The sequence below is a fragment of the Anopheles maculipalpis genome, chromosome 3RL, assembly GCF_943734695.1.
Source record: "Anopheles maculipalpis chromosome 3RL, idAnoMacuDA_375_x, whole genome shotgun sequence".
Taxonomy (NCBI): domain Eukaryota; kingdom Metazoa; phylum Arthropoda; class Insecta; order Diptera; family Culicidae; genus Anopheles; species Anopheles maculipalpis.
In genome coordinates this window covers 83,820,060-83,835,692 of record NC_064872.1, presented here as the reverse complement: position 1 = coordinate 83,835,692, position 15,633 = coordinate 83,820,060, and the positions used below count along the sequence as shown (strand labels likewise).

Below are 15,633 nucleotides of genomic sequence, written 5' to 3'. Positions count from 1 at the left end.
TGGATTAATTTTTTGGCTGTATTACAGTCACCTGATTTAAGGGAAAATTGCATCAAATCGAATAGAAGCCACTGTGGGAACTTTTAAATGGCATATCAACCCCAAATTCCTATACAATTGATGGTTCACGTGCGAGAATGTATTAGTGTTTGCATGTGCGTGTGTATATAGAAATGTTTATATCACTTGTCAAAGGCAAAATTACGCACAATTGCACCATTCTATCACCTTTTCGAACGTACCAGACTGATACAAATATTGTTGAATATTGCATTTCACAACACACCTCAGCATTCTATCATCGCTCTATTATAAACAAGCGTTTTTTCCCTATTGGACGATTTTTTCGGAGGGAAAAAGAGGCCAGGATTTTCTTCCTTGCGCATTCATCCATTCCTCCTCCACTGGCCACACACATGCGCAGCACCACACCACACCAACAAATCGCTCCATCTTCTTCGTCTTCGCCAGCCAACTTATAACCCCCGTTCAGGAGAACGGTTCGTACGGTACAGCCTAAGGATGCGATTGCCTGTAACGGCACGCTGTCATCACCTGCTGTACCGTAGAACATCCAAAGTTCAATTTGTCCTGCGTGGAGTGGAAAAAGTTGGTACCTACTTGCGGCAGCATCAATGCATCACTGAGGACGATCGTGATTTTAAAACTGGTCTGAGCAATCTGGCGTACCATGAGCGATTTCGTTGTCTAGACAACCGCGTGTGTGATAGTGGAAAGAAGCTCCACTAAACGTAAAAATGCTTTGACAGTCTCATTTTACCCATTCGCAGATTGTCTTCCGTTCTCATTTTAGAATATGGGATATGATGATAGTAGGAGGAGTAGGAAAAAAAAAACAGGTCATATTGCTCTTAGATGTTCCCTTCTTGGACATCGGGCCACTTGCTGCAAGCACACGGGGCATACATCAATGAGATCTGCGAGTTTGATAGTTGGCCGTCGAACGACACATTAACTTCGTGTCTCATTTTGCATGTTTCGAGTGTCCCCAACCATCCGGGAAGAGTATTCTCATCCTGAGGGTGTGTGTGTGTGTGTGTGTGTGGTCCTACATCCAAATCTCCCCAAGTGCCCAGCAAAACGGAGAAGGGAAACAGAGCTGCTCTTTGCGCCGAGAGCGGAAACCGGAAACGAAAGGCATTTTTTCTCCCATTACGAACGCCCCCACCCCCACCAAGGAACACACTCCTCGCAAGGAGTACAAATGCATACCTTTCGACACCTCTCGGTTGAGAACCTCGCACAAACACACACACACACACACACACACACACACACACACACACACACACACACACACACACACACACACACACACACACACACACACACAGACGTATTTCCTACCCTGCAGCCTCTATATAGAGAGGATATATCCTTCCGACCTGAAAAGCCTTCCGAATAAAAAAAAAATATATCAGCCTACTTGTCCTCTCTCCCATGTGTTGATAATTGACAACTTTGTGCTCTCGTGTTCGGCACCTTGCGACACCACCACCACCACATCACAGCCATCATCATCATCATCATCGGTCGTGCGGTTTCTCTTCGCATTTCATCCCCCCAACATAAAACATGCTCCACACACATAGAAATCTATGCGAAACAAACGTGATGAAGGAATTTTAAATACACAGCACTGGAGCGAAAGAGATAGAGCGTTTGAACGGAGCGAGAAAGGCAAGCGTACACATTGTTTTACTACGCTCTCGCTCTTTCCCTCATGTGCTCTGTTGTTGTACGCCTTCCTGCTTTCTCCCATCTATCGATCATTCTAAACCGTGTGCATGTTTGTGTTTGAGAGAGCGAGAAAACATTCAAATGCAGTATGCAGGATCCATCGCGGTTGTTATGCTTTCTCTCTTTACTTATGCTACTATGTTCAGCCCTTTACTTTACTTAAGGCATCCTTCATTTCTTACTCCATCCCTTTTGCGCTCTCTCTCTCTCTCCCTCTGCTTCTCTCGCTGTCTTGCATTCTTGGTTCGCTCATCAAACTCTCTTGGTTGAACACCACAAAAAAAAAACCTCCCAAGACGCAAGATTCTTCTCTAAACCTAAAACTTCTGGTTACGCACATTTTTAGGCAGCGCGCAGTAAAATGGGGAGGCCTACTGGTATGGATTCTGTTGTCTTTTCTACTGCTTTCTCGCAGCCGTTTGCCAGGGGCGAACCTTCTCCCTCTCTGTAGCATAACAAATTCCACCTCTCGTTTATGCGTTCATGCGTTTTTCGCTTCACAATAATGCTGCTTCACACAGCCTGGACACACAGCATTCTGAACTGTGACTCCAAAGGAAGAGAACCACGGGGAGGTGGTGGGCGAGCGATTTTTTTTACAAGCGAATGTAACTGTTCTAACTGTTAAAGAATGGTATAATGAAACATAAAATACGCCATATGCGCACGATCGATCACCATCACATCGACCAACCGAGGAGGGAAAATCCCGTTCGATGCCGTGGGTTTACACACTTGATATTAGTAGCTCCGGTGCGAAAGCGAAGAAAATCCCTAGCATCGAGCAATTTTCTTTGGTGGATAGTAAATCATCATAAAAGCAATATCTGAATAAATGGCCAAACGGCTTGAAAATGTCTATCCTGACGATCTCTGTTTGGTGGAAGAATTTATCATAAAATCTTCAAAGAAGCAGCAGAAGATAACACTTTATCTGCAACAGCTCGCGTGTTGCATATTTCACACTATTTCCAATAGCGATTCCTTTCATCCCCCCGATTCTAATTGCATCTATTTAATACAAACACACATACACATTGTCATACGAACTGACCCGCCCTGTCAAACACACGATCGCGACTCATTTATCCTCCGCTAGTACGAGAAAAAGGGTTGTTCATTCACCTTCCCAATTCTACATTTGTCGACTTGCCCGCCGTGAACGTTGCCTTAGCCTTGGACTTCTTCCATTCTACCATCCCCTCCACCCCACACTTCAACTTCCTTCTAGGCGCTTTTGTCTTAAACCATAAATGCCGAGAAATCTTCCGACACGATCACAACGACGATCGGCAGATCGCGGGATGCGATTGAGCGGTAGTAATAGTAGGCAGGGGAGGGGGCGGTTTTTGCCGATCATCATATTGGATCGGCTCATGCTATGTTCCCTCTTTCCGGCAACAAACGCAACAACAAAGTTGGCCTCCTCCTCCCCGTGTATGTGTCACTACCACACAGGCAGACACAATGAACGCGCGCGCGATCATTCGCCGCCGTCCGTCAAAAAAAAAAACGACACTGCAAGACGACGATGATGCAGACGACACCATTAAATCAGTGATGTTTGTACTGTGGAATGGTTATTTGTTGTTGTTGTTGTGCGCAACTAGGTGTGCGTGAGAGCATATACGCATCAACCAACCCACACACGATCAATGGTGGAGCGCGTTGTTGCTTTGTTTTGTCGGATAGTGTGCTGCGCGCGTTCTACGCGCCAACCGATCTCACTGCTGCTTTGATCCACGAATCCGCCTGAAGGGTGTACACAGCCGGTAGAAGGTAAAGGGCTGCGTGTGTGGGGTGTGTTGTTCCATTCACCCTTGCCGTTGCTGTGGTCGACACAGCAGCACTTGTTCTTCGATTCGTATTACGCTTTCCTGCACGCACCTCCTCGCCACTCGTCTCGTTTGTTGGTTCGGTCGCGCCAGCAGTGGTAAAGTATAAGTCCGACCAACTAAATGAACTCGCTTCGTGAGCAAAACGATTTGAACATTACCATTGATTGATTTATGTGCTTTAAAATGGAGACTTGATTCAAACTGGAGGAGTGGTGAGTTGACCGATCACTAATATAATATGAAGGTCTATGGTGACTGAAGCATGTGTATCGTAAGAAGTAACCTCTTTTTTTATCAACCAACGGCTTCAAAAACACATTCAGGACAGACAAGACAAGAGATATATTCTATAGATGACTTTTTCTTTATTGATATATTTTTCACAATATCCAGGGACCTCACCGAAACGTCTTAGCCAATTCTTAGCAATTTAATTTGCTTTCTAAGCAGCATCCTATGTGGCCTCGTGATGCCAAATGTGTTATGGTAATTTTGCGTTGAAAGAACTCTTATTCTAGAGCACAATGTCATAATGACTTGACTAGTCGAGTTTATGTCCCCGATGCTCTAGCAATGTTGGCAAAAGAATGTACATTATCCCATTCTAAAAATGTGTTCTTTCCTCTTTGGCATTACAACATCGAAGAGCTTTAGGGGGTTTGTGACCACATTCATCCTAAGGCAAGTAAACGGTCGATACTGTGATGAAGTTTCTCATTGTTGATGACGGCGTGATGGTGGGCATATGTGACTCGGGGCTGGTGTAGGTTCATCTAGTGTTAACATTAACCTAAATCCTTTAGTAAACAATAATGTTTAGTATCTTGTCCCTTTCCTCTACGTTGTTCCCTAGATTTTGGACTGTCTGCCACAACCATCCAAGAGTCTTGGATTTCAGATCACAGACGGTTTTAGTTCCACACCATGGAAACTATCGAAAACCGGCAACAACAAATCAAAGTGTCCATACGAACAGTTCAACAAGAAAAAAAAAACCATAAGGAATTTCTCATCTTTCATGTCTACAATTCCACCGGCTGCAGGCATAAAAACATCACACCCAGATGGCCGCAGACTGTCGTTCTAACATTTGGCCAGCTCCATCTACACCACACCATATGTGCGCGTCGACAGCTGCTGTTCAAAAACAGGACTAATGTTTTGCATACATTTCGGTTGCTTTGATTTGTGCCGAATAATCGAAATGCATCGGAAATTGCAGGCGCGCGCGCGCGACCATCTTTATGCACCTTTACATTGCACGGGGAAGAGAGTTTGGACCTCGAGTTAATATTTTTTGCCTGCCTGCTTCTTTCGAGACGATGCGGACCTCGCTGTGTGTGGATTGTAGAGTGTTTTCGTTAGTATGCACACGCGTCGCGGCATTGTGTACACACACGCGGGGAGGTTGCTTCCGCGCGTACTCGTGTGAGTGTGTGTTGATGGGGTGGCCCCGCGAATGACGGCGGCTCTCTTCGCGGTGTGTGAAGAACCGCGACCTCGCGTGTCGCCTTCTTGCCGTTTGACCGCCCGCCTAGTCCACTACACCCTCACCCGTCTTCTGTCCAAACCCTGCGTCGTGTCCCATTCCAATCCGATTCCGAATTTCTCAACCGGATGATCGAGAACGGGTGTTGTGTTAAAGAGAAGGAAAGAAGAGAAATCCGTAAATGAAAACCAAACCATCGGCTCCCTCTCTCACTCGCACCCGGTCGCGCGCGGTCTTTTTATCTCTCTTTCACTCTAGCACATGTGATTTTTATTTGTGGATGCACAAGAATGCTCTCTTCTACTCGTGTGGACATTTGTGCACTGTACTTGAATGACTAAGATGCATTTGACTACGTGCATTCGATGTACTGTTTCGCGCATGGGATGATAGATTTTCTATTTTATATGGTGTTCGCAAAACACCATGCTTAGAGCCCTCTAAACCACTGCACAAAAAATAAAAAGGGTTTTGACCCACGTAAAATCTCAATCATTGCAGAATGTCTCAATTCGCATGTGTTGTAAAACAACAAAGGAGGAGCAGAGCGCACAAGAAAACGACAGGAAACAGGGAAGAGAATACACGACCGATGACCATCAACAGCAACACCAGCAGCATCAAGCGAAGACAGTCAGTATCATCATCGTCACAATTTATCCACCGTACACACCCCGTATATTCCCACATTCCGCGTAGCAACAGCATTCACACACTCACTAAAAGAGAGAACGACCCACGCTCTCTCGCTCTCACACTCTTTCCATGTTTCGCTTGTGCAGGAAGAAGATTCGAAATGTGTTGCCTTCAGCGCAAGAATGATTCCGTTTATAATATTCACGCACCTTCTTGGAATCTTTTTTTTTTTTTTGCTTCGCATTTCTGCTACTTTATCATCAAACTTCTTCCACCGATAGCAACACACACACGACGATGCATACACACCACGAGCAAGCTTCTTTTGCTGCACAGCATCTTCACTTTGCATACCTTCATCCGTACAGCCTATCATAAGCGCGCGCCGATCTGCTTATTTTGTTACTAATTACACACATACACACACACACACTCACAACATAGCTGCTATCAATGACAAAACCATTTAACAACATTTGATCAATCGATGATTGCATATTTTTCATTGATTGAATGATTCTCTTGCAAGTGAATACTTTTCGCTGAAATTTTACACGCACGCACACACACGCACGCACATACTTGTACGTCACCATTCGCGCTGTATTATTTTTTCGTTTCGTGTGGTGTACATCTCTCTTTCTTGCCCGTTGTGATTCATCCCTCTTTCTCTCTTTTCCACACTCAGCTTCATCGACAATCAGGCATTACGCATCCTTTTCACGTTCCAACAATGGATACTCGCTCTCTCTCTCACTCTTTTACACATTCAAGCTCAGGTATGTGCACGGGCGAGAGCGCGCGCGCGCGTTCCTTCGCGATGCTGTACACACGCTTGCTTCCCTTCGCACCGAAACACACGCACACACCAGCAGGAGCGCACGCACGCACACACTCTCCGGGGCCCTGCTTCCTTCATCTTCACATAGAAGGCGCTGCCTTTATATTATTCGTTCGCGCTCTCTCGCTTATCCAGAGCGACGCATTAATCACAATCAAATCGCGGATACTTCACCCTTGCTTCTCTTTCGTTCGCTCTCTATCGCCATATCTCTCACTCTCTCTCTCTCTCTCTCTCTCTCTCTCTCTCTCTCTCTTTCCTACACTCGCACGCCCGATTGTCGTCTTCATCGAAAAGCAATTCCCACATCATTTGCCCGACTTTTCTACGACAATCTAGTAGGAACATACACCACCGCACGCACCACACTTTCTTCGCCCGCAGCCCTTTTTTATCCCTTTTTTTACTGAAACATCTCCTCTTAGCACTAGCAGGATAACTAGCCTGTTTTGTGTCGTCACACACACACGCGCGCATACACACAGAAAGGACACACAATTTTCATTTCTTCATCTAGTGTTCTGATGCGACGGACAAGAACAGTGGACTAACGTTTTTGGACTGCACTGAAAAGAAGACGTAGTTGCAGCGCTAACATCTTCATCCATTTATGCATTTCATCAAGGATGCAGGGATGCATTTTTTGCATTCACAATCCTCCCTCCCTCCCTTCGTAGAATACTTCCTCCATCCAATCACACTACATTCCCCGTGCTAGCAGCGAAAAGTGATTTTTGATATTTGACAGATGCAGCAAATAAAAGAGATATTATCCCACAGTAGACACACTTTTGTTGACGTACTTTTTCCCGTCGTTCGTAGACTCGGTTTTTTCTTCATTCGTTTCCTTCCTTTTCCTTCTATTGTTGGTCGGTTGATCAGCGGACGAAGGAAGATGGCTCAACACCCGCGCGCACACACAAACACACACACGTTCACATACACCCGCAAATATCATTGACAAACCGCCTTTCCCCACTAGGCACACCACCAGCCCTTTTGCTTTTCCTTTTTTTTCAATCATTCAACAATCGCGCAACCACACCACTCACACTACGGTACACGCGCGCACACGAAACCGTCATCATCATGTCGTCATTAGAGAGAGAGATGTTTACTATTAATGCTTTTTAACCTTCCCCCTCTTGTTACATCTTTTCTTATACGATTCCCCGCAGATTGCAGATTCCTTTACAATTTGCTCGATTAACGAAATCAAATTGAATATTTTGACCCTTTTCCTTTTCACAATGCACACACTTCAAAATCATTTTTCTTTACCAATCGCTTTTAACTTCGCAGAAATTGATCACACACACATATACGCGCACGCACGCTTACACCACTGGCTACGAGGCTTAATGACAAACGCAGCAAGCATGGATGTGCGAGAAAGAGCGAGAGAGAACGATACAGAGAGACTATGCGAACGATGTGGAGAGAATTCACTAGGGACGATGATACTACCACACTTTCCTCCCCTTGGCCTTTTGATTTACTGGTGTAGTACCAGTGGAAATATCAGTAAAATATTTGCAACGAATCTTACAATAAAACATCATTTCCTCGCTGAAGTTGCATCAAACACCAACAGGCAGACCTGTCGGCCATTTCTGAATGCACCATGCCACCATGTAAACTTCACCTGACCCATCGAACGAATGTTCTCTCTCTGTGTTGCTGATGATGGTACTGTTGTTGGTTACCCATAGTGTGTTTCTGTGTGCGTACCAGGAGGAGGAGGCCTGGCCTGGCGGTGTTGACGGGGTGAGACAATCACGAAGAGGGTACGAATTTCTGGTTGCAAATTTTCATTCCACACATCAAGATGCATCGATCGCAATCTCTGCGAATTCACTTCTCCCTTTATCTTACTCACGTATTTCAACGTGAGGAAATAGGGTTGCACTATACACCACCAACATCATCATCACAATGATCATCAACATCATCACCATCATCATCTGTGTCCTCCAATACTGTGGTGTGGCTCCGTCGTAAAAGAGTAAACAACAAATTCTGATTGGGCCGCCATTGTTTTCACCAAATTGCACTCCACACACGCTGGATGCGCTTCTGCATTTAACACCAACCAACACCCAACCCATTTTCACACCTTTTCCTACCTACCATTACTGATTTGGTGCGATTTAAACGCGTTTTATTCCGAAAAATTTACACGGCGAGACACAGCCGCCATTATAATTTTCCATCCTTTTTTTTTTCTTTGCTTCTTTTCATCGAAGCGCCAACTGTCAAGAAAAAGCAGTGCTGCCAAATGTGTAAACTTTCGCACTGCCACTTTTGACGCACCAAGTTTTCCTGCCACCTAGTTTTATTGACATTTCACTGCAAATAAACTTTGGATTTTGTTTACTTCCGAGCATGTTTGAAAAATTTACGGTGAAATCCATTTATCGCCGTTTTGCGATACGGCATTTGAACTAAATTTTATTTATTCCTATCCCAAGCACGGTTAATGCGAGAAAACAGATTTCCCCTTCAGAACTAGTCAACTAGAAGCAGCAAATGAGTTTTGACTAATATTTTCCTATCATTTCATCTCGTGTTGTAGAGAATTGTTTAAAAAAAACAATTACTTGAGCACTGAATTCAACGGTAAAGTTTTTGTACAGTGAACGATACAAGCGAAATATAAATAAGTTGAGAAACATGCGCAGCACTGAAAAGATGCGTGACGGATGTGCAAAATAGACAATAGAGATTATATCGTCTTGGTACAGGAATCGTTACGTTAATTCCATATTTGAAGCAATATTAAACAATTTTCAAATTGGAAGTAGCAACTTTACACCAATTAATTTCTAATAATCCCTCGAATTGCGTATGTATCTGCCAAGCAAATTGAAAATATTGTTTTAGAATATTGGACACCTTGTTCCCGAACCTTTTATACATACCTATGGATGCCTTCAATAGCTTGTAATGCAGCTCTATGTATCGCTCTCGGTAAATGGAGTCTATTTGTAGTGTCTTTCGGGAACTATCCACTAGCTGTATGTAATCCTGGCCTTGTAGGACGTTTGTTCAATACTTTTTGGCTGTATACAGTTCACCGAATCACATCATTACGCGAGGTATTGTATCACTTAAACCCGCATATCCGAAGAAACATGTCTTTCATATGTCTGCCGACCTGAACGAACCTGTGCTAATTCACATTAACACTTTTTTTCCGAGACTATCCAATGTAATGAACGTGTTTCATCACACAGTTCGGTTCACTGATCTTCAGTGTCCTAAAAGATCGCCTTAAATGTTGCTACATCCCATATGTTGCTGCTAACAGATCCAAGAATGGTTCTTCATACGCAGTCCTGATGTTCTTCAAACTACGTTTTCTGCATTTCCGCGACGAAGGCGCAGAACTCACCGTGCAGAATGTCCAATTGGTTTACGTTTCCGTATTGTAACACAGGATATAGGTAGCAGCGCTCTAATTCTCGATTGATTATGGATCATGTTTTCCGAGACCCGTCTCTCGCTCTCTCTCTCTCTATCCAACTCCAGAGCTGAAAAGACTCATTTTTGATAAATGCACTATTTTCTTAGCTTTCGATATTGATGTACTGCTTTATTCCCTCACTGCCACGCCAACCATATTTACGAACGAATCGGGCGCTGCAGCAAGCTGGATCTATTTGTTTTTCTATCCTTTTTCAGGCGCATTTGGAGAGGAACATAATTTTCATTTACCGCATAGCTCTATGGCTTTGTTTTATGCATGGTTTTGGTTGCTGATAACTGCGGTGCGTGTGTTGGATAACGCTACTAAATGCTGTTGTTGCATTTCAAAACAACCCTTGAACGCTACCACCACCAAAGCGCGACACTTCCTCATCGACCTGCTCCTGCCGACGATTTTTGTGATGTTGCTTTTCCTTGCGTCGCAGTGCTTCCGAGCCCTTTTTTCACGGCCCCGCGACACGATTCTCCGCACAGAAAACTTTACGTTCGATTGTTACTGCGATTCTCGGTACCCTAGCGAAGCGGATGCACGCACGATTGCATGATGAAAGATGATTTTTGCACCATTTATTGCACAGTTTCCAGCGGTACACGGGCCAAAAATTTTCATTCCCCGTCAACTCTCGAGGAGTTTTTCTTTTCCGAATCGAAACATTCACTTTGGCAGAAACGAGAGAGCGAGAGCGAGCGAGCGAGGGATCCACTGTCAGAAGAATGTCAAACCGTGTTTGACACGTAGTGTGCGCCAAACAAGCCCTTTGGGCTGTTGAGAAAAACAAAAAGTTTCGCGACGGAATATTATCGTTATTTCAGCTTATTATGAAATTTTTGTTAAGTAATATTACTATATTATGTAAAGATTTGCAGTTGATAAGTTGTTAAGGAACACGCACGTACATTAAACAGTATTTATATTTTTAATTTTTAATGTCTAGTTAATTTGTTAAGCTTGTATCGGGCAGGCTTTAATTCACTACAATTTTATCATTACTAGAAGTAGTGCAAGCTTTTACACGATTTTCATGTTGAAAAAGTGAAATTCATTGTTTTTTTTTCGTCACCCTCGTACGGGGGCGGTACGCCCTCTATTTTCCCCATGCATTTTCTCCCTTTCTCGTCCGTTTCCTGACCGAAACGTCAAACACCCTGTGTTCTTCTCTAGGAAGGGTTGAGAAGCATTCAGTCAAACAAAAGAAGCAAAACCCTCCTGATGGTGATGGTGATGGTGGTGGTAGAAGAAGAAAATTTTCGTTTCTGAACAACTAAACTAGCTGCATTCTGGTCCTGTAATTAACTTTAGATTAGGGAAGTTACGGGGCCACCACCAATCCCTATCTCTGTAGCGTTCATATGTGCTTGGCTCGTGCCCTGTGAACAAACCAGAAATTCGTGCAGAGCAGTGGTTGCTACGATCCCCTTCCGGTAGATGTGTTTGCTCATTGAAGGTAGGTGGCAGAAAAGTGAAGTAGTCGAGGTATTCATGAACTAGTCAGCAACGACGACGACGCAGCTCCGAATCGCAGAAGAAGCAGCGATACACCCAACATTCCAAAGGAGGTCCCTTGGTGCTAGCTGGAGAGGACGTTACTTCCGCATAGCCTGGCCTAGACCGAATAAAAATACGGGACATTCAGCCTCTCTAGCCCACCCACTAACGCACCGTCGTGGATAGGTTACATTGGATTTGTCATCGATACTTTGGCCAGGCGTGTGAATTGTTGAAGCGTTTCGCGATGGAGCTGCAGCTGCAACGGAAACAGGGCACAGCAGTAGTACCCACCAGCACACAGCGGGACGGTGCATCGGGATCGGGCAGTGGGAGTGGCGCCTCCGGTGGTGCAATCAGCAAGAACGACAGCTACGATAGCTCGCACAGCAGCAGCAACACGGAGGACACCACCGAAACAGATGATCGTCGCAGAAAGATGATGAAAAACCGTGCCAGGTAAGTGCATCGGGGTGGTTTGCATAGCACACACACACACACACACACACACACACACACACACACACACACACCCATACCCATACCCATACCCATACCCTAGGTCAACACCATTCGTGCGATGAAGAAAAACTAGCCATCCTTGAGCAAAGTAATCCTTCGCCAATGGAAAGAGATAGGCAGCTCTTTTCCAAAGCGAAATGGAGCAATAGAAATACAGGGCTTGAACGGATTTTATTCAACGAAACAGCGGGTTATAGAATTATTCAAGCATTTTCGGCGCGCTATTGACGTGTTCGGATCAATTCACGAACGCGCCGAACTAGTCAATCATTTGCAATAATAACTAGCTGCATGTGTCAATAAAATACATGAGAACCATGTAAGTAGAACATACCGAAAACCTCCCTATTACAAAGAACAAAGCAAACGTGTGGGGTGGTGGTTCTCCTTGCCAACACTACGATGGATGTGTGTGTGTTTGAGTGCCTCATCATCGTCCGTGTTGCATTGTGGGATGCGTCGCGATTGGTGTGCAACGGGTGCGCGAACAGAGCACACTATCACGGGAGTTTCGACACATTATCCGCCAAGTTGACACAGACGCAGACCAGACCAGACGATGTTCGGGTATTCCGTCCCGTCTGCCCCGTGTTCCCGGTGGCTATCAGGCGGTTCCCTCGTCATCCCACGAAGATCGCCCGTGCCGTAAAGCATCAGCACTGTGCGCGCCCAGCATCGCAGAGCATCGCGGTAGTAGTTTACTGGGAGACTCGGTTTCTTTGTGTGCTAGGTCAGGGTTTGGTCTGGTTTATATCTTATTCTTTTTAGTGTTATTTTTTGTGCAAAAGCTCTTGTCTGCTAACTGCACAGACACTGTCTCGTGTTGCACTTCTCACCTCCGTAAGCATGGTTTCCTCCCCCCATACATCGTGCAGTTGCATTTGCTCCAATCATCTTGCTCCTGTGGCTACTTTTCTTAGTCAGCACGCGTCTTCGATAATGAAAACGTTGTTTCTTGCGTGTTTGACGATGAAGTGAGTACTTTTGTACGATTAGTAGACTGTTCTTTAAGGATCCCTATTGACAAAAGTCCCCTTATAATACTACTAAGCATTTTTGTCAATACAAATCTGCCTTTATAGCATTATTCAGGCAGATTTTGTCAATAGGGAATAGGTTTATTATTACTCAACGACTTGTGTGTTGTGTTTTGTATCCTTTTTCTAACATCATTTTCTTTCCGTGGTTTTGTAGAAACAATAGACTAATGCAGCAGCAACAGCAACAGCAGCAGAACACGACGGACAGTGCGAAGGTTGCCGCAGGCAAGAAGCTGTCCGAGAACGAACGCATCACACTGATCGTAGACAACACAACGTTTTCGGTGAACGTGTCCATGCTAACGGCTCAGCCCGAAACCATGCTTGGACGGATGTTTAGCACAGGGTTTGAATTTACCCATCCGAACGAGCGGGGTGAGTACGAGGTGGCCGAAGGTATCTCGCGCACCGTCTTCCGGGCCATCCTCGAGTACTATCTGTCCGGTGTGGTACGATGCCCGCCTACAGTTTCGGTGCAAGAACTGCGGGAAGCATGCGACTATCTGCTCATCCCGTTTAATGCCAACACAATTCGCTGCCAGAATTTGCGCGGTCTATTGCACGAACTGTCCAACGAGGGTGCAAGCATTCAGTTCGAAGCGTTCCTGGAACAGCTTATCCTGCCGCTAATGGTCGACGCTGCACGGCAAGGCCACCGTGAATGTCACATTGTAGTCCTTTCGGAGGGTAAGTCGTCGTGTAGTCACATTTAAAGTTCTGAATAAAACTTGATTTTTTTTTTTTCGTTCCAGATGACATTATCGATTGGGATGCCGAGTATCCGCCGCAGATGGGCGAGGAAGACTGCCAAACGGTCGCCAACACGGCCATGTACCGGTTCTTTAAGTACATCGAAAATCGGGACGTCGCAAAACAGGTGCTGAAAGATCGGGGGCTCAAGAAGATCCGGCTCGGGATCGAGGGTTACCCGACGTACAAGGAAAAGATCAAGCGTCGCCCGAGCGGTCGCATGGAAGTGATCTACAACTACTTGCAGCGGCCCTTTATTCACATGTCGTGGGAGAAGGAAGAGGCCAAGAGCCGACACGTAGACTTCCAGTGCGTTAAGTCCAAATCGGTCACCAATTTGGCGGAAGCGACGGCCGATCCAGCGCTGGAGCTTGATTCGGGTGAGTTATGACTGGGGACTGGTTCCCTATTCTGCCCCGATATATACTAACACCTTTCTCGTGAAAACAATCTTCCGCAGCCGGGAATCCGCTTCCTCAGCGGCACTTTGAAATATCACACGAACCAGATGCGGAACCCTTTATGCGACCGGATGCACTGCTCGACGGTGAGGAAGGTGCTATCGGTGGGCTACCGAACGGGGACGATATCGGTCTACTCGGTCCAGAGGAACCACAGTAGAGGGGGAGAGTTACTTCTTGTCATTTTCGAACACGGCTTCATACGGAAGGTCCGGAAACCGATCGGAATCGGCCGTTTTGTGTGTGTGCTTGTGTGTTTCTTACCCAGAGATCTTGTCCATCGCGGTTATTATGTGTATGCGTCTGTTCCGTTTTGTTCTGTCTGGGTGCTTTTGGAACAGAAACAGACTTGGGCAGTTTAAGACCTCAAGCTCAATAATTTGATTTTAACTAATTTTCTTAAATTATTTCTACACTGGAATCCATTTCTCCTCTCAATGTATGTGATCCAAACATTGTTACTCATATTTCATATTGGCGCTTGACGGAGGAATGTGTATAGAACGTTGAACAACTCACACGTTGATGTCTCTCCTTTTTGTACGCGTTTTTGATTTCGTTACCGTTTAGCTTTTCACGCGACACTCTCTCCTCTTCTTATTTATACGATCGTTAACGTTTTCTATTTTCTATACGTACTAATTATTGGCGGTTACTCATGAAAACTAATCGTTTATATCGGTCGTTATCGTCAGTTATGTTAATATAATTATATTTTATGCGCTTAAATCACTACCAAACTGGAACAAATGTCTCCTCCCCCCCCCCCCCCCCCCCGCCTCCTTCATACCTACATTTACATTCGGTTCTTAAGTGTACGCGTTTGTGCGAGCGTTTATCCCAGTTTCTATGCGTACACATCCATATATACATTACACTATGCAGATTTACTCTTTTTTATACCAAGCGATAATAAACAGGATATGAAGCCTTTAAACAAATTGTCCTCTGTTAGTGGGTTTTACTGTTTGCGTATGATTTTTTGAAGTAGATTGTGTTGATTGATGCTTCATGTGATGACACTGACGCTCAACCTGTCCGGAGGTCAAGAATCGACACATTGAGGAGCCACTTTTCACTGTAGTGAGAAGTGAGATTTTGTCCATTTTGTTATTTGTGTTAAGTTAGGCAACGATTGTATCCAATCGATTCCGACGGAATTCGATTACGGGATAGTCAGGGATATTCGGATATTCGATTACGGGATAGTTAAAATAGTCGGTTTTTTATTAGATTTTTAATTGCGGAAGCTGAACCGTTGGAAGCATTTTTATTGTTATTCAACGTTGACCGTTAAAGAAAGCTTTAAAACAATGCACA

The 15,633-nt window shown here is 44.9% G+C and overlaps 2 protein-coding genes across 2 annotated transcripts in view; one reads left to right on the top strand and one right to left on the bottom strand.

Moving 5' to 3' along the window:
- Nucleotides 1-15,633, bottom strand: part of LOC126562905 (MIT domain-containing protein 1) — a 458,992-nt gene that overhangs the window by 335,813 nt on the left and 107,546 nt on the right. The window lies entirely within an intron of this gene.
- LOC126562319 (BTB/POZ domain-containing protein 10) lies at nucleotides 11,695-14,473 on the top strand. Its single transcript, XM_050218781.1, has 4 exons — nucleotides 11,695-11,999; nucleotides 13,257-13,789; nucleotides 13,855-14,232; nucleotides 14,313-14,473. Exons 1-4 carry the CDS (start codon nucleotides 11,788-11,790, stop codon nucleotides 14,471-14,473), a joined length of 1,284 nt encoding a protein of 427 aa, XP_050074738.1. The 5' UTR covers nucleotides 11,695-11,787.